The sequence below is a fragment of the Sus scrofa genome, chromosome 9 (assembly GCF_054392235.1).
Source record: "Sus scrofa isolate SSC_HxYL_T2T_F1_AM1 chromosome 9, Sscrofa_HxYL_maternal_Yorkshire_Landrace_v2.0, whole genome shotgun sequence".
In the NCBI taxonomy this organism is placed as follows: Eukaryota; Metazoa; Chordata; class Mammalia; order Artiodactyla; family Suidae; genus Sus; species Sus scrofa.
Genome location: NC_139391.1, coordinates 136003171 through 136027024, shown reverse-complemented (window position 1 = coordinate 136027024; position 23854 = coordinate 136003171). Strand labels below are relative to the sequence as shown.

General features: G+C 40.4%; 1 protein-coding gene across 13 annotated transcripts in view; it reads left to right on the top strand.

Moving 5' to 3' along the window:
* Positions 1-23854, top strand: part of DTL (denticleless E3 ubiquitin protein ligase homolog) — an 86496-nt gene that overhangs the window by 23289 nt on the left and 39353 nt on the right. For all 13 annotated transcript variants that reach the window (XR_014816595.1, XR_014816591.1, XR_014816592.1 and 10 more), the window contains exons 10-14: positions 22-126; positions 2913-3025; positions 9212-9301; positions 11746-11881; positions 21326-22158. Coding sequence is in view for 2 of the 13 variants with exons in the window: in XM_084978098.1 (XP_084834224.1) it covers positions 22-126; positions 2913-3025; positions 9212-9301; positions 11746-11881; positions 21326-22158 (1277 nt within the window). In the remaining 11 variants the exon portion in view is untranslated. The remainder of the gene's footprint in view (positions 1-21; positions 127-2912; positions 3026-9211; positions 9302-11745; positions 11882-21325; positions 22159-23854) is intronic.

Below are 23854 nucleotides of genomic sequence, written 5' to 3'. Positions count from 1 at the left end.
AATTAAAGTTTCTTTTTCCAGGGTACTCAAGTCTGATTTTGGATTCCACTGGCTCTACTTTATTTGCTAATTGCACAGATGACAACATCTACATGTTCAATATGACTGGATTAAAGACTTCTCCAGGTAGGATCTTAGTCATTGGTCCTCTTCCTTGGAAACTCCTATGGACTTTTTGTTAATGATAATTTAATGTCGACCTTTTTTCCAAATTTATTAAGATATGTCAGGACTTTAGGGTCTTTGATGTTCCAGTGCTGTTTTCATAGATGTACTTACCTTGTGATGATTTCTCAAGTGATCAGAATCCTGCTCTATATTGTGACTTAGTTTTGACAGAATCTCTCCTGAAATTATGCCCCTGTGGCTACACCTAGAATTATCTTATTTTATGTAGGATGGAGAAGGCTATTATGCTTAGCTTTTGTCCTGTTTAGGGATTGCTCATTCAAATTAGAGGGTTTAGGTGTTTTAAGGCTCCCAAACAGTTCCTATCTACCTCAGCCTTCTCTTTAATTTTGGACAGAGACTGTTTTATCTCCAGATGTTTTTCCCAACCTCCCCCTTTTTTTTCCTTGAAGAAAATTATAAGCAGACTCTGATTATAAAGCTGATAACAGACATTTTTAAAAAGTCAAAGTTTCTCAAGCACACTCTAGGAAGGTTGAGTTACATCATTTTAAGACTATTATCAGTTACTTAAGCAAGCTACATATTAGTAACCTACTTATTTCTTAGGTTTGGCTCTGTCAGAAACACACTTTGAATTCTATAACCAATCCCTATAGCTACCCAGCTCCCACAAAAGTAAGATGTGTTGATTAAAAAGAAATCTCAAAATCATACAGAGAGTTTAGCTGGGCTTTTACAGAAGTTTCTAAAGACTGACCACAAGCCATTATTAGGACTTTGGCAGTATCACAATTGGCAGTTTCAATGCTCTGGATTATATCCAGTGTTGTCTAAACAAGAGTAAGAGTATTTGGAAGAGGGAAGAGGTTGTATAACTTTCTTTGCTGTCTTCCTGAATGGAATCAGAACTGGACAACTTATTTATCTAATCATATAAAGCACACTTCAAAATTTTTCTAGAAAAGATAAAAGCCTAATGCTAATTATATTATCAGATGTCCAAGAGCTCTTTCTGTATCATTTTGTTATAGTGTGACCCTAAAAGCGGCTTTGAATTTAGTTTCTTGCCACCAAACAAATATGCCCAAGTGCACTTTGCTAATAATTTAGTAATCTTTTTCCTGTGCTCCTTAAGTAATTTGATTGGTTTTCATAGATATGTCGATGGGTAGATAAATAGCTCTGTTCTTTACAAATTAGAGGACAGACGTGTATGTGTGTGTGCACGTGCATGTGTGCGTTAAAGCCAAGATAGGTTTTAGAAGGATTTTTCACGTTTTGAAACATTTCCTATGTACTTTATGTTGGTTTTCTTACACCAGCAGAGGGCAATAAATACTTAAGAGTTTAATGGGAAATTTGGTCTATAGTTTTCCATTCATCGTTTAGAGTTGAAAAAGATAAACTGTTAGAGTTTTGCAGTTGTATTCAGAATAAAAGAGCCTGTTTGTTTTGTGAGAATTTATCTGTCATACCATAGTAGCGATATAGCATGTGTATCTCAATTGATTCTCTCTTGCTTAACTTTCACAGTAATAATATTTGATATGGAGGGTATTTGATATGCAAGCCTTTTCTTGAAAAGCTATAAATACAGTTTTTTCTCCAGTTTTATTCTAGCAAAAGGAAGGAATTTTTGTGAGTACTTATGGAAAGCTGTTAAGTCCCTTAGTAATTCTTTTTCCCGTCCATTAGAAGATTGAAGTGAAACATTTTTTCACTTCAGTGTATCTTTAAATTCTCCAATGACTGAGGTTTTTTCATTTTTTTCCTGGTTGTGTTCTGTTGCCAGTGGACTTACGTTTTAGTCTCGTTAGGATAGAAGAACATGTTGAGTATGTTTTGCTAGATCGGGTAGTGAGAAGCCTAAACCTAACCTGTTTGGAGTATCTTACACATGAATACATACCCCACTGGCTGCTTCTACTCTTCAGCCTTTAAAGTGCTGGATTAAAGATTACCACATCTCAGACAAGCTATCCAAATCTTAACTCCTTTCACCAATTTTTACCTTTTTATATAAACAATTGTGTGAAAATCTCCTGGGTTCAAAGCATTATAAGGTTAGTGAGGAAAGAATAAGATACAAAATTTAGCCTCAAGATGGAGTTCCTGTTGTGGCTCAGTGGAAACGAACCAGACTGGTATCCATGAGGATTTAGGTGCAATCCTTGGCCCCACTTGGTGGATTAAGGATCTGGTGTTGCCATGAGCTGTGGTATAGGTCGCTAACTTGGCTCAGATCTGGTGTTGCTGTGGCTGTGGCATAGACCGGCAGCTGTACTGCAGTTCGACCCCTAGCTTGAGAGCTTACATATGCCACAGCTGTGGCCCTAAAAAAAAGAAAAAAAAAAAATTTAGCCTCAAGAGATTTGAAGTCTAAGAGGAAGAAAGACTAATATATAATGCAATGGGAAAAACATAGCGTAGGGTGGGGAGAGAAGGTCTGATAAAGGCCTTTTACTAAAAGATTGAGCACTCACTGTGTTATTTTCCTTTAAGAATGTTTTTCATCACTTTCTTCTCTATACCAAGAGGAGTATACCACACCAAGTCTTTGGACATGGATCTTGAAATTGGGTCTAATTCATATAAAGCTCTTTTGAGGATTTTGCTTATTTTTCTGCAAAAGGCCAGTTCTTTTTCATTTGGTGACTGTAGCTTGACCATCTGCTTCGGTCGTCAATACACTAATAATACTTGTTAGAACATATGTGCTGTCTTCATTTATTTGAAAACTGGAAACAATTACTAAGTAGTTTATTTTTTTCTTCTGGCAGTGGCCATCTTCAATGGACATCAGAACTCTACCTTTTATGTTAAGTCCAGTATTAGTCCAGATGACCAGTTTTTAGTCAGCGGCTCAAGTGATGAAGCTGCCTATATCTGGAAGGTAAGTTACCAAACTTTCCCCCTAAAGATAAGACTAAAGTATTCCTGCAAATAGTTCTTCTGTCCAAGATGAAGTAAGTTTAGTGTAAATCCATATTTAGCTTTTCTATATCGCATGTTCAGTAAAAATTGCTTCTTGCCTCTTGGTATAGCCAAAACATCACTCTGATTGTCACAGAATATATCACATTTTCATGGTCAGAGCTTCTCAGAAATTGACAATCCATATCCTCCAGCAGTTTTACAGATTATCAGGAAGTTGAGAATTTAGTAGACTGGAAAGAATCTTAAATACTTTGTCCTGCTTCCTGAAAAAAAAAAAAAAAAATGCTGTATTGCCTTTTAGCCCTGTATTTTCAAAATCATACAGAATAGTAGTATTTTGATCATAAAATCCTATACCCAAATCATCCACAGATTCTTACATAAAACATTCACTTAAAAATACTTGTATTGCAGTTCCCATCATGGCTCAGTGGTTAATGAACCTGACTAGGAACCAAGAGGCTGCGGGTTCAATCCCTGGCCTTGCTCAGTGGGTTAAGGATCCAGCGTTGCCCTGAGCTGTGGTATAGGTCGAAGACGCGGCTCGGATCCTGAGTTGCTGTGGTTCTGGTGTAGGCTGGCAGCTATAGCTCTGGTTAGACCCCTAGCCTGGGAACCTCCATATGCCTCAGGAGCGGCCCTAGAAAAGGCAAAAAGACAAAAAATTAAAAAATTTAAAAAAAATAAATAAAAAAAATACTTGTATTATAATTGTGTTCTTTGCATTCCTCTCAGTGGCCATTCTTCAGGGTACCAGAATAGATGTGGCTGCTTTATCAGTTCCGTATAAATTTAATAGCAGTATTTATTCATTTATTTATTTTAAGGCTCCCAATTTATGTTACACCAATTTTTTTTTTCACTTTTTAAATAAACAGTGGTTCTAGAGTGACTACTCTAGGCTAAGAAATTTAAACTGTTCATTCAAAGTCCAGTGGAGGGGAGTTCCCATTGTGGCTCAGCGGTTAACAAACCCGACTAGGATCCATGAGGATGGGGGTTTGATCCCTGGCCTCCCTCAGTTGGTTAAGGATCTGGCGTTGCTGTGAGCTGTGGTGTAGGCTAGCACCTATAGCTCTAGTTCAACCCCCAGCCTGGGAACCTCCATAGGTTAGGGTGTGTGTGGCCCTAAAAAGGAAAAAAAAAAAAAAAAATCAAGTGGAGAAAATTGAAAGCAGTACCTGCTAACCACTGAAAAAATGACTCTTGTGGAATAATTGATTATGGAAATATATCTGAGTTCAGAGAAAGGTTAAGAGCGTTAGGGCATTGCTTTTCTAGAGCTAGAAATTAATTATGTTCTAGATTGCCCTATATTTCATAAGTGGCCTTGACATTGGTGAATAGAAAGATTAGAGTTCACGTATTTTGGATTTTAGAGTCATAATGTCTAAAACTTCAGTATTATCAAATCCCTTCTCAGGAGGAAATTGTATTAGTCTTGCCAGTCTCTAGGAGGTCATATCTTTAATGCAGGACAGGGGTAGAGCCTGTCAGATATGAAGCATAATTCTTCAGCTTAATTTCATCTGGTCCTGGAGGAGGTACTAAAAAATGATTTCTCTATGTACCTAAAGTTGCAAAAACGCAACACTACCTTATCCAAAGCTCTTAGTAACAATATCCTAGCTGGTCACAAGGTGGAGATGTTGTTCCATCCAAGATGCTTTTGTGTTGCCCTTGCCTCTTTTTCTACAAACCCATTTCTTTCATTTGCTGTATTTTTTTTTCCTTTTTTTGGTCTTTTTGTCTTTTAGGGCCTCACCCTCGGCACATGGAGGTTCCCAGGCTAAGGATCCAATTGGAGCCATAGCCACCGGCCATCGCCACAGCCATAGCGACACCAGATCTGAGCCTCGTCTGCAACCTACACCACAGCTCAAGGCAGCGCCTGATCCTTAACCCATTGAGTGGGGCCAGGGATCGAACCTGCATCCTCACAGATGCTAGTCGGGTTCGTTAACTGTTGAGGTACTACAACAGGAACTCCCCTATTTGTTCTATCTTTAAATGAAAAGTTGCTTATAAAATATACTCTTGAGACCCTCATCTTACAGGAGTTTTTAACCTAGCTTCTTGTCTATAAAATTCTTCTGACTTGAGCTTTAAACCTCATGTGACTAGCACTGATGTATCTGTCTTTTGGTCTTGTCTTATGCTTCATATCTGTTATCTTTTGATTTTCCCTTTCTCCTTCCCTCACTGTCTTACATTCCTTTCTCTACTTTGGTTTCTGGCTTAGCTAGAGGATTTTATTCCTACCAAGGTCTGTATCTTTTTAAGGTTCTTCTTTAAAAAAAAAAAATTCAGACATACCAAAAAAGCATAATAAAGGATTATGAAAAAAAAAATTTTGGCATTAACCATTTTTAAAAATCATTTAAAATCAGTTTCTTAAATATATGTGTACATTAAATTATATATATAATTATAGATATTGTGTGTGTGTGTGTATGTGTGTGTGCGTAGTTTTGCTGCCAGTTCCTGAAGTTCTTCCCTGGCTCTCCTCTCCACTATAAAGGCCTTTTTGGTTGTTTGGTTGGTTGGCTTTTTTTTGTTTTTGTTTTTTTCTGTTTGAGGAAATCAGGGTTATGGAATGCTTCCTGTCTTTACAGATACCTGGCTGTTCATTCGTAACCCGTTTTTCAGACATCCAGTCAGTGGCTATCACACGCATGGGTGACCCTTTCTGAATTCTGGGCTGGGTCACATGTTAGTGCTGAATGATGTGGTTCAGACATGATGTTCTCCTGCCTGTCCACACATAACTCAGTGTGAAGGCTCTGATATTTGAGATCCTGGCAAACTTAGTGCTCCTAAAATTGAATTTGCCTAGCAGGGTGGCTCAGTTTCTCTTTTCCATGATAAGAAAGTGGAGGAGGGGTGTAGTTTAAAAACAAATCCATACAAGCTGAGTATTCAGGCTGTTAGGTTTTAGGAATCAGGAATTCTCCCAGGTTTTAGGGTTTTCCTTTGCCAAAAAAGCCCGTGGACACGAGAAAACAGTGGAAGGAGGGAGTTTTAGATCTCAAGACAGAAGAGAATGGCCTTTAATGCTTACCACCACCCAGCAAATAGGAGATGTAATACAGCAGACTTTCTGACACTGAAGCCCAAGACTTAAAGATAAAAAGATTTATATTTTTTTCTTTTTCAATTTCCTACCCCTTGCCCTCCCCTCACCCCTACTCCGTCTGTCCCTGGTTCATTTCTGATGCAGCCACTGGAGAGTATTGAAGTGGTTATAAATAAACTGATTTGGCGCTGTCATTCTACCGCTGACTGGCGAAATGCTGAGCCTGACGCTTTAGGAAGTGTAAATGATCTCATGGCAGAAATGAAGATTAGGCTCCGTTTCTGACCGGGTGGAGTGAGGAGGTTTGTTGAGGAAAGGTGCACGTTCAAGTATACAAAATGTTTTTTGAGGTCTGTAGGTTAGAGTCCGTTACTTCTAAGGGTACCTTCATAGTTCCACAAGTTTTAACTTTAGAATTCTTACTGCCTTGAGTTCGTCTTATTCTGTAACAACTAGAATTTGTAAGAGAGGATGATTTTCTGTGTTTTGACCATTCCCAGATTGTGCAGATGTGAATGTCTCTTGGACTTCATAGTCGCTTCTTCCTATTTAAAAGTAGAGGGAGGCTTTAAAAAGATGTTATATAGTTATGATAATGTTTTTGTAATAATGAAGTGAAAATAAAACTTACTTGAATAAAAACAAAGGATTTAAAAGTCACCTGAGTTTCATTAGAGAAACTAATCTTCTTTAAAGTAGTCACTAAGTATATTTTACATACTAGGGTAATCCTCAACTGTGAAACTACTTGTTACTAACGTTATAAAACTTGTTGGACATTTGTTCTCATTTCATCCCACAACATGCCCTTCCCTCCACTGTTTTTTTTTAATTGAGGTAGAATTTGTACAATGTAAAATTGACAATTGTAGTCATTTTAAAGTGTACAATTCAGTGATTTTTTTTTTTTTTTAGTATAATCACAGTATTGTGCAGCTATCCCCACTACCTCATTTCCAAACATTTCCATCACTCCAGAAAGCAAGCCCATACCCTTCAAGACTCACTCTCCATTCCCCTCTTCCTCCAGCTTCTGGCAAGCACGAACTTAGGTTCTTTCTCTACGGATTTGCCTATTCTGCACATTTCCTCTAAGTGGAGTCATACCATACACGATCTTTTATGTCTGGCTTTGCTTTCACTTAGCGTTTTCAAGGTTTATCCATGTTGTTGCATGGATCAGTCCTTGATTACTTTTTACAGCTGACTATTCCATTGTATGTGTAGGCCTGGTTTTATTTATTCATCAGTTGATGGATATTTAAATTATCCCACTTTTTGGCTCTATGAATAAAGCTGCTGTGAACATTCATGTACGAGTTTTTGTTTGAACATACGTTTTCAATTCTCCTGGGAGTATATACCTAAGAGTAGAATTGTGGGCTCACATGGTAATTATTTCCATGCTTAATTTTTTGAGGAACCCTCCCTTCACTTTTAATGCGATGTAAAGTGCCTGGCTTATGATAATCATTCAGTAGACGCTGGCTTTTATTATTACTGTTATTATGCCTGGCCTATCAAATGGTATAGATTTGTTCCAACAGGTCTATCCTTTGTTTTTTTCTCTTAAATCCTGTAGGTAAATGCAGAAATACATTCTATCGGTGGTTCTATTCTTGGCATTTATTTTCATCTCTGGTATAGATATTCAGCTTCTTCTAGGTATTGTAATGCCTAGGAAACTGAGGAAGGGCAGTGATATCATGAAATGGAAAGCTACAGGCAACAAGCAAATAATCCAATGGAGTAAAATAATATATTCTTACCCAGGAGGGTCAGGGGGACCTGAGGGTTTCCTCTTCCTTTTAACTTGTTGCTACCAGTCCTCCTTGGGCCTTGGATAAAGAAACCACGGGCTGGACCATTGAGAATGTCTGTGACTGCTGAAATAGACACTATCTTGAGAATCTTTTCTAAAATACGCTGCCTTGTGAGAGAATGAGCCCTTGTTCTCCGTGGCATTGTAGGAGCAGGCAGCAAGTGAGAGCATCTTAGATCTCGGGGAAAAGCCTCCTTTTCTGTGAAACTTTAATTAACCCAGCAAGGCAAATGAGATTCTGCTCTTCATCTTCTTTGGCTTATTGAGTCATTACATATGTGCCACTTAACCCCAGAGAGGAGTAGTAATCATGGGGTTGGATAACCTTATGAATCAGTGTGTCGATCCCACAGCTACAGTGTGAGGCATCCATGAAGCTTACTTAGTCATTCTCACAAATATTCCTTCCAGAGTGCCCCCACTTTCTTCACACAAATGAGCAATGATTCAGAGCCTCAGAAAAATGAAAAGGATAATTTCTCTTTTCAAACACTTGTGCTAATAATAGTTATGTGAGTTTGTACTCCATGTTGTGCTGATTAATGCCTGTGGCCTCTTGACAAGGATTGACAACTCTGAATGAATCTGCTGTCAAATGCATATCACTGATGTTTCAATGAGGGGGAAAATATGATTCGTAGTCATGTGTAGTACTGCACAAATGCGACCCTTCTTTACACATGAAAAATGTATTAAATGTGGCAGTACTTGAAAATTCAAGATTTCTTTAAGCAAATGAACTAAGATTTTAGAGGAAATTTTTTTCCCCAAAAGGATACCAGAGTGTCTTGTAAAATATAGCTTATATGAAACTTTGGGCTTTCGTCAAAGTCAGTGAGTCTTCTCTTGGAAGAAGACTGTCCTCCTGTCCCAGGAGATCCGTCTTCAGGATTAACCAGTCTAGGTTCCACTTGAAGTGCACTCCCTTGTAGCTGACCTCGCCCTTTCAATCTTCAATTTTAGTCAAAATATGTGTAGCTAAGTAGTCCTGACTTGAAATAAGTCCTGTCCTTGTGTCGAAGCTCATATTGTTTACTTACTTTGGCTATTTTCATTCTATTTTCAGATTAATGACAAATGTGTCTATTGGGTCTCTTTCTGAGCTGTAACTAGACATGTCGGGGGGCCTTTGGTAACAGTCCTCACCAAAGCTAAGGCAGAGACGTGGAAAGATTCACACCTCTGTCTGGGAGACCTAACACTGGTCTGCTGACTCGTTTGTTTCTTTTTTGATGGCGTGATAGGTCTCCACACCCTGGCATCCTCCTACTGTGCTCCTGGGTCATTCGCAAGAGGTCACATCTGTGTGCTGGTGTCCATCAGACTTCACAAAGGTTTGTAAATGAATCTCTGTAGTTGGTTTAAAAAGTAGATCACAGATTTGGAGGTTGAGAGTTAATACAGACTTTTATCTTTAAGTACACATTTAAAAGATCTTGAGGCTGTCTAGGATCTGCATCATCATTAATCACACATATTCTATTTTTTTCTGCCGATACAGATAATGTATTACACACTAAGGAGTAAGGATGCATTTCTTTTCTCCCTAGTCATTTTGTCCCTAAACATAGAATTAAGTTTCTAATGTTATTAAAAATTTATCTTAAAATTGAAGGTAAAAAGAAAATCTAAGATGAAAACTAGTCTTGAACGTCTACATATTATCAGTGTGGTGTATCAAAGGCAACATCTTGACTGGTCGTCATAGTTCAGTTTGGGTTTTCACATGCCTGAAAAATGCTTACTGTGAAATCTTAATACGTTAGGTTGTAAGAGTAGCCCAAGCTCCACTCACTTACCCAAAACCTACTGCCTTTGCTCTTTGGGTTTTCTGGGTTTAACAAGAAATGGCTGTTCTGTGGAGATCTCCTTTTCACCAATTACATTTTGAAACTTTGTTGCCTTTTGTTCCCATCTGTTTGGTTTGTTTGGGGGTTTTCTTTGGGTTTTTTTTGTTTTTTGTTTTTTGTTTGCTTTTTTTTTTTTTAGGGCAGCACCCGTGGCAATATGGAGGGTCTCAGGCTGGGGGTCGAATCAGAGCTGTAGCTTCTGGCCTACTCTATAGCCACAGCAATGCCAGATCCTTAACCCACTAATCGAGGCCAGGGGTCAAACCTGCATCCTCATAGATCCTAGTTAGATTCATTTTCACTGAACCACGATGGGAACTCCCCATCTGGTTTTTTTTTTAATCTTCCAGAATCTTCTCATCATCTGATTTACTCATGATATCCTTGCTAGCTTTCCAGTACTGCTGTGAATTTCTTTTTATTTCTATATCCCTATACCACTTCCATGATGAGTTTCATGATAGACCTTTTTTGAAATCATTACTTAAATCACCAGTAATTAAACCCCAATGGCATTTTTTCTCTCAGATTCCATGTAATTTCCATGAAATATCTTCTTTTAACCTAGAATTTTGTATCTTCATAAAACTTACTAAGATGAAATTTTTTTTAATTATTCACTTAATTATGTCATCTTTTTCCATCCATCACGTACTGTCTTTATCTTTATGCACAGAAAAAGGAAATGGCAGGGTTTTTTACCCATTCTAATTTTTTTTTTAAGATTTTTTTAATAAATAATTTTGTCCATAGCCTGGAATTAGGAAAGTAAAGTACCACTTAAAAAAGAGAGATTTCGACTGAAATTGGAAAAACTTGGATTTAAATTCTAGCTCTGCCACTTAGTTGTGGTGACCTTGAGCAAATAACTTTATTCTCACTTTATGGATGAGGTTATTTGGGTATAAGGCTTTTTATATTGTGAAAATTAAATAAGATAAAGAATGTAGATTTTCTGACACTCGGACTTAGTAGTTAGTTGTTATGTAAATAATAACTTGTTAATAGACCATAGAGTAACTGGGGATTCCAGGCATTTCTTGTTGAGCTGTTAAATATGTGTGTCTTCTTTTGGCCTCCCAGTAAGGAAAGGAAAAAGCTGCCAGTCTCTTGGGGGCCAAGACTTAAGAGAACGTGTGTTCTTTTTTTCTCTCTCTTTAGTGACTGAAATAGAGAAACTATATAAACAAATGCTGGGGAACAGCTCTGGTACCAGTGGCCATTTGCCACAAGCTCTTCAAGCTGGACTTTCCCTGCCATAAAAGGCTTGGGACCAAGATCAGGAATGGTCAGATATTTTTAAAGGGGCAAAGGTTATTTTTAACTTCTTTCAGCCTAGTGAACTTGTTGTTTTCCCAGATTGCTCTTTTACCTATCTGAAAAAGAATCTTAGGGGATGGCTTCATTCTACTTGTCACAGCATACTGGGGTCATGGACTAAGTCAGATCTTGGGAATGATCCCATTACTATAGCAATAAGCCAGAACTTGTGGAATTCAGAAGAAAGTCATAGAAATTGAATGTCAGTACATAAACTAATGGATTATTTAAGAGTGAAGAACATCTTAATTATATGTTTCATAGTTATGTAGGTGATAAAGATACTGACTTGTCCAACTTGTTGAGGATAAAATGCACCTGGTTTTATAGTAGAGCTTTGGGTTGGGTAAGAAATGACTGGTCACAAAAGATATACCAGCAGAATGTATATAAAGAAGAAATTAAAGACTCTACTGCTTTGGAAATCTGGAATGATTCCTGAAAGCGAGGAATGGAAGTTATCTGACCTTTCAGATAGCGTTTTCTATATCCTGTTATATCAGCCAGAATAATCCTCCAGTGATGAGTCCTTAAGACACATAGACTTTTTACATTGTTGTTGAATCTTTGATTGAAACTTATTAACTCCCTTCCGGATTTCTCTGTAGATTGCTACCTGCTCTGATGACAACACACTGAAAGTCTGGCGCTTGAATAGAGGCTTAGAGGAGAAGTCAGGAGGAGATAAACTCTCCATAGTAGGCTGGGCCTCTCAGAGGAAAAGAGAGGCAAGAGCCGACCTAGGTAAGGATTCCAAGTTTTTTATGGTTTGATTGGTTTATTTAGTTCTCGTAGCACAGAATGATGAGCTAGATTTGCTCTTGTTTTGGTGTATTTTTAAAGGAAAGTACCATCTTACTGATATTCTTTTTGCTTTTTAGGGCCACACACTTGGCATATGGAGGTTCCCAGGCTAGGGGTCTAATCAGAGCTACATCAGCCGGCCTACACCACTGCCAGAGCAACGGCAGATCCAAGCCACATCTGCAACCTACACCACAGCTCATGGCAACGCCAGATCCTTAGCCAACTGAACTAGGCCAGGGATCAAACCCGAAACCCCATGGTTCCTAGTCAGATTCGTTTCCACTGCGCCATGATGGAAACTCCCTGATGCTCTTTTTAATGGATGTTTTCTGAACACTACCATGTTTATCAACTACACAAAGGACTGGAATACACTGGTAGATTTATTTTTTTTAAGTGTTTATTGAGCATTCGTTATAGTCTAGACACTGTTCTAAGTTGCTAGGAATTCTGCAGTAAACAAAAGAATCAAAAAATCCCAATGTGTAAATTAAACTTATGCATTAGTGTGAGAGGCAATAAACAAGTCAAAGAAATAAAATTTATCAGATAACAGTATGTGCTTAGGGACAAAGGAAAGCAGGAACAAGAGAATAGCAAAGCATGCTGTTCAAATTTTAAGTTAGGTGCCCAGGGAGCCCTCAATGAAAAGATGGCATTAGCTTAAAGAAAGTGAAGTAGAAAGCCATGTGGATACTTTAGAGAATGTTCCAAGCAGGCACAGCAGCAAATACAAAAGCTCTGAAGCAGAAGCAGCCCTGGTATGTCTTTTGTTTCCTCAAAGAGGCTGATAGAGCTGTAGTTCCTGTGGCTAAAATAGGCAAATGATAAGGAGGGAAATAGTGGCAGAAAATAAGGTTCTTGTATGAGTTTGGCTTTTATTCTGACAGACAAAATTTTGAGAGTTTTAAATAGAGGAGTATATGATCTGATTTTTCTCAACTTGATCCTTCTAACTCATGTGTGAAAACTAATTATAAAGGGATCAGGGTAAAAGCTGGAAGCTAACTCAAAAGTTCATTGAAATAATCCAGGAAGCAATGATGGGGACTTGGGCCAGAGTGATAGCAGATGATGGAATGAAAGGTTTTCAAATTCTGGATATATTTGCATGATGGTACCCACAGACTGCACTGTGGGGTCAGATATGAAATGTACGGGAGAGTTATCAAGGATAATAACTTCAGAGTTTTGGCTTGAGAAGTCAGAAGGCTGGAGTTGCCATTAACTTATATAGGAGTCACTGCAGGCAGAGCAGGTTTGGGGGAGGGAACAGCTGGATATGTTATTTGATGTGATCGTCAGACATCTAAATGGGGACATCTGAGAGGCGGTTACATGTTTAGTTCTGCCATTCAGGGCTGGAGTTGTAACTTCGGGGTTCGTCATTATATAGGTAAAGGTAGTTACAGATAGAAAGGAGAATAGGTCTGGGTTTTGAGCCTTGGAACATCTTAATATTTAGAAGTTGGGGAAGTGAGAGAGCAGGTATGACCGGAGAAGTAAGAGAAGAAAGGAGAGAGTATTGTGTGAGGTAAGTAAAGGAGAGAGGGATGAGTTTGGTCAGGTGTTTGGCATATCCCACTTAAGATGAGGACTAAAACTGCCCTTCAGATTTGGCTGTGCGGGGCTTATTTCGCAACATTAACTTTGGCGGAAGGTAGGTGGCCCGATTCTGATGAGTGTTGTTCATGAGGATGGGAGAAGAGAACTTGGAGACTGTGAGAATAGAAGGCTCTTCTTACTAGGAGTTTTGTTGGAAAGGAAAAGAAGAGAAATGAAGTGGTAGCCAAAGAATGAAGCCGTGTTGAAGTTTGTTTTCATTTTGCTGTTTTTAATGAGAATATAGCATTTCGTATGTGATCAGAAGGATTCTATAACGAAGGGGAAGATTGATGCAGGGAAATTTGCTAGAGCACTGTCTTCCAGCGAGGGGATGATATATACAAATACCAGAATAGGCATTTGTCAGGTGTGTGGGTAGTTTATCCATAGTGACTAGAAGGCAGAAATATATCCACAGAGAGGTGGCTAAGTGGGATGGTCAGAACTTGTAGAAGTTTCCATTGTTCCGACAACTTCTGTTTTCTTGGTGAGATAGGAATCAGGATCATCAGCTGAGAATAAGGATGGGGATGGCGGAGGGGTGGAGACTGGAGGAGAGAATCAGTCACGTAGAGAAGAGAGGATAAATGGACCGGGGAAACATGATTATTGGGCAGTAAGAGTCAACCCTTTAAGACCAGGACTCCTTAATTGAAGGAGAGAAGTCAGCGTGGTTGTTAGTCTGCTGCTCAGGTACACTGTGGGTAGATCGTTGGTTTTAAGCAGGGATGTGGTTTAAATCCACAAGAGGATGAAGTGAGAGGAGGGCCAAGGGAGTTGAGGATGATGTGCTATAGGATTTAAACTGGGCGAGGAGGGAAGTGAGGGTATGATGGGGCTGAGGGTAGAAGAGATAAGAGTGAATTAAGGGCCCCTGGGGATGAAGGGTGGTTGGAACTGGAGTGCTCAAGAGAGCTGGGAAAAGAGGTGGTGCTTGAAATTGAGATACTGAAGGATTTGCAGGTATTGGTAAAAAATAAGGTCAAGGAATAAGTGGCTTAAGTGAGTGAAAGGACAAGGCAATTGTAGAAGAAACCCAACCCACTGAGCAAGGCCAGGGATGGAACCCACATCCTCATGGAGACTACGTTAGGTCTTTAACCCGCTGCCATAATGGGAACTCCATCAGCTGGAATTCTGATAGGGATTGCTTTAAATCTGTAGATCGATGGTGGGAGTGTTTCTGTCTTAACAGTGTTTTCTTCTGATCCATAAACATGAGATGTCTTTTTTCTCTCCCTAATTTTGGAAAATGTGGAAAAATTTTATGTGGAAAAAGCCATCAACATCTCTACCATACGTGATTTTAAGTAACATTTCGAGTTTTGGGTTTTTTTTTTTTTTTGAGATTTTTACCTCCTTGTCTATAGATTTGCTTCTTAACAAAATCATAGTTATACTATATATACATTAGATTTCTTGAGGATTTTTTCACTGACCATGATGTTCTAAGCATTTTCAGTGTTACCTTTTTAGCAGAACATTTAAAAATCATCCTCTTAGTAAATGTTCCAGTTTACCTAGCTAGTCTCTTGAAGTTGGACATTTTGTTTCATATATATATATATATATATATATATATATACACACACACACACTTTTTTTTTTTTCCAGCCACACCTGTGGCATGTGGAAGTTCCCGGGCCAGGGACTGAACCTGTGCCATAGCAGTGACTTGAGCCTCTCGCGGTGACAACACTAGATCCTTAACCTGTTGTGCCACAAGGGAATTCATGTTTCCAATATTTTATGAAAAAAATTTTTGAATTTAATGTCCCTCCCTTCCCATTAAAATAGATTCCTAGAGGTGGAATTTCTATGATAGTGACTAAAACCATTTTAAGATTTTTGGTGAAAAGTATTGCTTTTAACTAGGTTTTTTTTTAGAGTGTCATTAATTCTTAGTTGTGGAAGCGAAGTCATAAAAAATTGCATATGTTGACCAAGTTTGTTGACCATTTAGCCATTATTTAGTAACAGCAATTGTTCTAAGAACCTACTTGGCGTTATTTCATTTAATTCCCCAAATACCAAAACTAAAGCTCAAGGAAGTTAGACTTGCCCAAGCTCACACAGCTGTGAAGCTGTAGTAGAACCAGAGTTCAGACCTTTGCAATCTGATTCTAAAACTCACGCTTGGAAGAACCCAGCACTGCAGCTTCCTTTAGAACCCAGCACAGCCAAATTAAGACCAGACCAGGAGTTAGACCTGGATTTCTCTGTTTCTGCTGGAGTTACTCTGAAGAGCCCTACAGAGCAACAACCTGACACAAGGGCCAGTGGCTGGCGTGCTGGCCATTTGGCCCAATAGTCAACTTCCAGCAAAGGACGGGCTGCTGCTAATCACACTGCCATCTTGAAAATTATACTCCTCTGCTTTCCCAAGCTTCTAATTACCACCCCAACCCTTCACTGCTGTCCTGGGCTGCCTGTCTTCTCTTCTGGCCTTTTAACACACTAGCTGGAAGGCCTTAAAGCCCAGGGCTCAGCCCCTTTTGCCTCTGTCCTACTTTGCCCAGCCAGCATCTGCTCTCTTGCTTATATCCTTTCCCTGTTTCAGCCAGAGATCTCATAGCACTGTCAGGACAAATGGTTCTCCACCCTGGCTGTGCATCAGAACCACTTGTGGAGCTTGTTTAAAGTTTGTGTGTCCCCAGAGATTGTTGAGTAGGCCTGGGGTGGGGGCCAAGTACCTGTATTTTTATAAAGCTCCAAATAAGTCTGATATGCAGCCAGAGTGAGAAGCCCTGGCCTAGGTATTACTGAGCGACAAAGATGATTATCCTTATCTTAAAGAGAAGGAAACCTTACCTATTCTATCTCAGGCGCTTGCTGCAGACTTATAAATTAGCCAAGTGCTTACAGAGTCTATTTTAATGCCTGGAACTCCGCCCTCATCCCTCTCAGCAGGAGTACAATTTAGCAAACATTGGTTAATAATTCCTTGCTTAGGAACTACGGGGGCACTAGACCTAAAAACGAGCGAATCATTATCACCTGCCCTCTGGGTGCTCACAGTCTAGTCCAAGAGGCAGATACAAAAGCTATAGTATATTGCAAACATTTTTCCCACCTGTGTAAACAGAAGGCTATGAGAACCTGTTTCCTGTGGGAGAGGAGGGAAGAAGTTTGTGAATTCTTCACAAAGGTGTTAACATTGTCATCAGAGCTTGGAAATGTGAGAATTTTTACCTGGAAAAGAAGGGGAAGACTTGGCAAGAAAACCACATGAACACAGAGAGGTGACAGTGCACAGCTTGCTCAGGACGCCGTGAGTAGTCTCCTGGAGTAGGATCCTTAGGTAGCAGAGTGCATGGTATGACTGAAAAGGTAGGGTGAGGCCAGGTAGCAAACTCTTCTAAAGAAAGAAGCTACAGAACGAATCCGACTAGGAACCATGAGGTTTCGGGTTCAATCCCTGGCCTCGCTCAGTGGGTTAAAGATTCTGTATTGCTGTGAGTTATGGTGTAGGTTGCAGATGTGGCTCAGACCTGGTGTTGCTGTGGCTCTGGTGTAGGCCGGTGGCTACACCAATTAGACCCCTAGCCTGGGAACCTCCACATGCCGCGGGTGCAGCCCTAAAAAGACCAAAAAAAAAAAAAAGAAAGAAAGAAAGAAAGAAAAAAACTGCGGAGTTTACGTTGTACCTCAGCAGTAAGGAACCCAACTAGTATCCATGAGGATGTGGGTCTGCTCCCTGGCCTCGCTCAGTGGGTTAAGGATCCGGCGTTGCTGTGAGCTCTGGTGTAGGTCATAGACGAGGCTCGAATCCATTGTTGCTGTGGCTATGGGGTAGGCCAGTGGCTACAGCTCGGATTCGACCCCTAGCCTGGGAGCTTCCATATGCTGTGATTGAAGCCCTAAAAAGACAAGAAAAAGAAAGAAAGCTGCAAGTTGACTGATGATTAGTAACCTCTCTAGAGTTTCTCTAAGGAACTGACTTTGGGGAAGCTTTTAGGGCAGTAACCTAGTCTGTACTACCTTGTCATCAGATCTCATGCAGAGCTTCGGGTCCATAGGAGTTGATGACATACTTAGCAGATGCAGTACTAAATGGTATATGCCACATCCAATTCTATAGGCCAATGTAGTGATGCAGTATACTGCTGTTAAAAAGAATGCAGTGCAGGAGTTCCCTTGTGGTGCCACAGGTTAAGGTCGATCCTATGGTATAGGTTTGATCCCTAGCCCAGGAACTTCCACATGCCACAGGTGCAGCCAAAAAAATAAAAACTGAAATAATAGATAAATTCTTAAAAGTTAAAAAGAATTTCCCGGGGGTTCCTGTGGTAGTGCAATGGAAACAAATCCGACTAGTATCTATGAGGGTGCCAGTTCGATCCCTGGCCTTGTTCAGTGTGTCGGGCATCCGTCATTGCCATGAGCTATGGTGTAGGTCCTAGACACAGCTCAGATCCTGCATTGCTGCGGCTGTGGTGTAGGCCAGCAGCTATAGCTCCAAATTGACTCCTAGCCTGCGAACTTCCATAGCCGCAAATGCGGCCCTAAAAAGCAAAAAAAATAAATAAAAAGAATTCCCTTATTAAAAAGAGAATACCGTGCATCTAAGTATACCTCGATGAAGAGATAAGAGAAAAACACACTGGAGCAAAGAGCAAATTGCAGAATGTTTGTATGTGTATAATCATGGTTTTTGGTTTGTTTTCTTCTTCCAAGGTACGATATTGATACATACATTTCTGTATATACCTCTGTGTATGCTAATAGGTACAGAGAAAATTGTGGAATGCACAGGAGCATAAGAGTGAAATGAGAAGGTTGAAAAGAGGACCTTTTACCTTTCACCTCGTTCACCTCTGTAACTGGATTTTTACCTTGAACTTTTATTACTTTTGTAATCTAAATGTGTTAAAGAAGGAAGGGATGAAAGAGAGAAAGGAAGAAGGACAAGAAGGAAGGAAGGAAGGGAAAGAAAGTGGAAGGAAGGGAAGAAAGAGAAAAAGTAAGAAGGAAGGAAGGAAAGATTAAGAGAAAATGTGACGGTAATCCTGAAGGAAGAGGAAACGCCCCAGCTTTTCACATCAGGTTTTCCGCTACCCTTTAGTAAACACTTCAAATATCTGAAATATCTGCCCTCAAGTATTAGAAATATATACTTGCTGGAGTTCCCGTCATGGCGCAGTGGTTAACGAATCTGACTAGGAACCATGAGGTTGCGGGTTCGATCCCTGCCCTTGCTCAGTGGGTTAAGGATCCGGCGTTGCCCTGAGCTGTGGTGGAGGTTGCAGATGCAGCTCAGATCCTGTGTTGCTGTGGCTCTGGCATAGGCTGATGGCTACAGCTCTGATTAGACCCCTAGCCTGGGAATCTCCACATGTCTCAGAAGTGGCCCTAGAAAAGGCAAAAAGACAAAAAAAAAAAGAAAAAGAAATATATACTTGCTTTGTCCTCGGCCCAGCTTTTCCTTCTCCCTGGATCCTGCCTTAGAATCTGCATGTTGTAAGACTCATACTATGTTAGGACTTTTTGCCCTAAACATACTTTTCAGCCCGATTTAATGGAACTAATAACTGTAGGGGCCTGAGGATTGAAACACATGTAAAGTTTCTTTCCTCCTGAATGATAACTGTCATCAGGCTCTAAAACATGAGTGTGAGATACATCGCTGGCTGCTCCCTGGACCCATCCTAATCACTAACACCCCTTCTGTGGCGCATCATGGCGAAATGGGATTTTCCAGTAATGATCTTTGTTGAAGGAGCAGTATCACTTTGTTTCTAAACATAAGGCCGATGAGAAAAGTTTAGGCAAAAGTCAGTTTGTAGACCTTCTGTATCTCAAGACAAGGCTGCTTTGAGTGGGGTAAAGCAAAGTGTAAACTGTACAGGGTAACTAAATGACTGAAATTAGTGCTTGTAAAACTTTATTCCAGCTACCAGAGAGGTGTCAGCCCATCCTAAATTTAGTTGCATATAAATGCAACTCAGTAATTAAACTAAATGTCGAATTTATAATTCAGAGACTTGATGACTGAGAAATAAAGGCCCTCGTTATTTGTTTTGGTTGTTGTTGTTGTTTTGCTTTTTAGGGATGCACCTGCAGCATATAGAAGTTCCCAGGCTAGGAGTCATATCGGAGCTGTGGAGCCTACACCACAGCCACAGCAACACTGGATCTGAGCCTTGTCTGTGAGCCTTGTCTGTGACCTATACCACAGCTCATGGCAACGCCATATCTTCAACCCCCTGAGCAAGGCCAGGGATTGAACCCACATCCTCATAAATACCAGCCGGGTTCATAACCCACTGAGCCACGACGGGAACTCCAGCCCTCATTATTTGAAGATAAGAACACTATTTCAGAAGTCTGGAGTTCCTGTTGTGCTGCAGAATCCAACTAGGAACTGTGAAGTTGCAGGTTCGATCCCTGGCCTCGCTCAGTGAGTTAAGGATCTGGCATTGCCATGAGCTGTGGTGTAGATCACAGACGTGGCTCAGATCTGGCGTTGCTGTGGCTCTGGCGTAGGCCGGCAGCTGTAGCTCCAATTCGACCCCTAGCCTGGGAACCTCCATAAAGGGACAAAAGACAAAACAAACAAACAAACAAACAAACAAAAAAAAAAAAAACACCAAAAAACAGAAGTCTGGAAAGCTCAGAAGGAAAGTGAAAAAATATAAGGTGGTCTGTGTTGGGGCCTAAGGGGGAAGAAGAATGCAGTTTATAAAAATTTGCCTGTAAACAAGGGGCAGGTCCCATAGAGAAGAGCTCGATCCGCCATTTGATTTGCTTTACAGAGAACAAGCATTGAGTTTTTGAATGTTCTTCGGCATTCTTTGGCTTGTGGAAAATTGTTATTGTAAATCAAGGTAAAAGCAACAGGAGGCCTAACAACCTCAGCAAGAAATTGATGGAGTTACTTTTTGTGGAGATTCAAAACTACCTCCATTTAATAGATAGGGAAACTGAGGTGAAAGGTTGTACTCAAGTCACATAGTAAGTGATTGTGTTAGATTTTAGACCCGTGCACTGTGCAGTGCTCTCTGCCCTAGTATTGCTCAGAAGTATATACATAGGAATGCTAAGAGCAACTTGACTAATGAAAGCAAAATATTAACGAACCTAATGTCTGTTACCTTAGAATACTTTGTAGCTATTAAAAATGATATAAATCCATGTTCATGTGGGATATGTTCATGATATGTTAAGAAGCAGGTTACGCAATATTTTGTGCATTATTGGTCCCATATTTGAATAGAAAAAAGTTGATGTGTTGGGAGATCCCACTGTGGCTCAGGGGAGATGAACCCGACTAGCATCTATGAGGATGTGGGTTTGACCCCTGACCCTGCTCAGTGGGTTAAGGATCCAGCATTGCTGTGACCCGTGGTGTAGGTCGACAGACAGGGCTTGGGTGCCATTTGACCCGTAGCCTGGGAACCTCCATATGCAGCAGGTGTGGCCCTAAAAAAGCAAAAAAAAAACAAAAACAAAAACAAAAAAACAACTTGACAGATTACATCACATGCACAAATATAGAAAAGGCACTACAGTGGTTCACCTGGGTGCTTGAAATTTTTTCTTTTTTTAATTTTTCTGTGTTTTCTAGATTTTACAAACATGTTTGCAACAGGGTGTTTGGGAGGCTAGCAGTTAGGAAAGGGGAAGGGAAATACTAAAAGGGTCTGGTACAATAAACTTACTGGGAAATCAACCCCTGGATGATTCAGTTAGCTATAATTTTCCTTGATGAGAACTCAGGGATTTTCTATGCCTTTCACTTCTGATTTTCACGACCCTCTTTCTTTTCTCTTTCAGTGACAGTGACAAGTAGCCAGAGTACTCCTGCCAAAGCTCCTCGAGTAAAGAGTAGTCCGTCCATTTCCTCCCCATCATCGGCAGCTTGTGCTCCGAGCTGTGCGGGAGACCTCCCTCTTCCGTCAAATACCCCCACATTCTCTCTTAAAACCCCTCCTGCCAAGACCCGATCTCCCATCAGCAGAAGAGGCTCTGTCTCCTCTGTCTCTCCCAAGCCACCCTCATCTTTCAAGATGTCCATTAGAAACTGGGTGACTCGAACACCTTCCTTATCACCACCCATCACTCCACCAGCTTCTGAGACCAAGATCACGTCTCCAAGAAAAGCTCTCATACCTGTGAGTCTGAAATCCTCCCAAGCAATGTCTTGCTCTGAGTCTAGAAATAGAGTCAAGAGGAGGCTAGACTCAAGTTGCCTGGAGAACGTGAAGCAAAAGTGTGTAAAGAGTTGCAGCTGTGTGACTGAGCTTGATGACCCAGTTGAAAAGCTCCATTTGGATCTGTGCTGCCTTGCTGGGAACCAGGAAGACCTTGCTAAGGACTCTCTGGGTCCTACCAAACCCAGCAAGGCTGAAGGAGATGCCGCAAGTGTCTCAGAGCCTCCTTCTCCTGCCGGTCCTTACACTTCAGAAGGCTGTGGAGCGCTGCCTCTTCCTTTGGGATCTTGTGGAGAAGGCTCTGAAGTGGTCGGCAAAGAGAATAGCTCCCCAGAGAGTAAAAACTGGTTATTGGCCATGGCAGCCAAACGGAAGGCTGAGAACTCGTCTCCACGAAGTCCCTCGTCCCAGACCCCCACCTCCAGGCGACAGAGTGGAAAGACGTCCCCAGGCCCGGTAAGTTGGCAGTGGGAAAAGACACATTTCCTAACTTAACGGGGACAGGCAGAGATCTCTTCTCAGAAGTCAGGATGCCCTTTTTTCTTTCTTTTTAAGTAAATCTGTTTATTCCTAGGATTACCAGATTTAGCACATAAAAATACAGGACAAAGGTATTTGCATGGAATATATTTATACTAAAAATTTTAGTATTTAGTATAAATACTAAAAAGTTATGTTGTTTGAAATTCAGACGTAACTGGGTGTGTCCTGTATTTCACTTGGCAGCTCTGTTGACTCCCATTAAAATCCCTTCTGTCAAGGTCCTTACCCTCAGCCCTGTTGCTTGGTTCATCAAAGCCTTCTTCATTCCCCCAGGATATCAATTCAAAAATAGCTTCCCTCTCCTTTGTTTGCCATTATTACCTCCCTACTCCTCCTGCTTTTAAAAAAGTTCCTCCACCTCCTAGCCCCTGGCAACTTCTTTTTATAGACTCCCCTTTTTATAGACAAAGCTGTAGTTCATGGGCAAGTTGCCAACACCCATAAATAGATTTTCAATTTGAAATTACAGTTTATGATTATTTAAAATAAAGCAAAATTTAGATACTTAGAAAACAGTTTAAGTGCAGAATCCTTCTAGATTTTTATGATTTGTTCCCAGTCTTTTACAACCCTCTCGCTCTCATTAGTGTTTTTGGCAACTCACCTGTATCTGCTTTTTTTTTTAAACATTCCGCTTATTTTTACTTATCCTTTTTAGAGATTCATATTTAAGTCAGATAATTTCAAAAACAGATATTGCTGGCCGAAATAGCTTCGTGAACCTTGACGAGCAAGTGATCCATAATCGTGGAGGCCGCAGTAGCTGTGAGCATTGGCTGAGCCATGGGCACCCATCAGAGGGGATAGAAAGCCCCTGCTCCGTGGTTTGCAGGTTAAGGGGATGGGCTGGGGGAAGAGTGTCAAGGGAGTTCCTCCTGTAGTTCATAGTCACTCGTCCTCTGGGTTGGAGAGAAGGTGGAAGAATAATTGAAACCCAATCTAGGAATCATGATCAGCAACATCTGTCCTGTTGAAGGTCAGAAGCTGGAGAATCTTAGGCCAGTCCTGGTTTAATAAGTGTTCATATCCCCCGCCTGTAATTTTAGCCTATCCTATACTTTTATCCTAAACCGTAATTTTAGGAAAGATAAACTAGAAATACTTTAAAGATTACTTCAATCACAAACTCTTAAGACCTTGCTACAAAACATGGAGGAAAAAAAAAAGCTGTAAGGAGTGTTTTCTTTTGTCTCTCAAAATTATCGTGGTAGGTGATCTTTGCCGCTAGCCAAAATTCCTGTTTTTCAGAGGCGCTGGTCTGTTATGTATTGTCAGAAGAGCAATTTCAATAAAAATTTGTAAGAATTTTTTTCTTTATGTACATGTTGATAACGTAGAGTTTGGAAGAGGGTGTAGTATCTGCCATTTGTAAATCTGGAAGGGTGATTTACTCTGGTATTTCAAAGAAGATGGTAACTGGTTCCTATTAGGGGGCTTAAGTAGTAAATATTTTCTGTTCCCCTGAAATGCATGTGCTTTGGCGTTCCCAGTGTAGCACGGTGGGTTAAGGATCCAGTGTTGCCACAGCTGAGGCCAAGGTCATAGCTGCAGCTGGGATTTGATCCCTGGCCCAGGAGCTTCCATATGCCATGGGTGTGGCCAAAAAAAA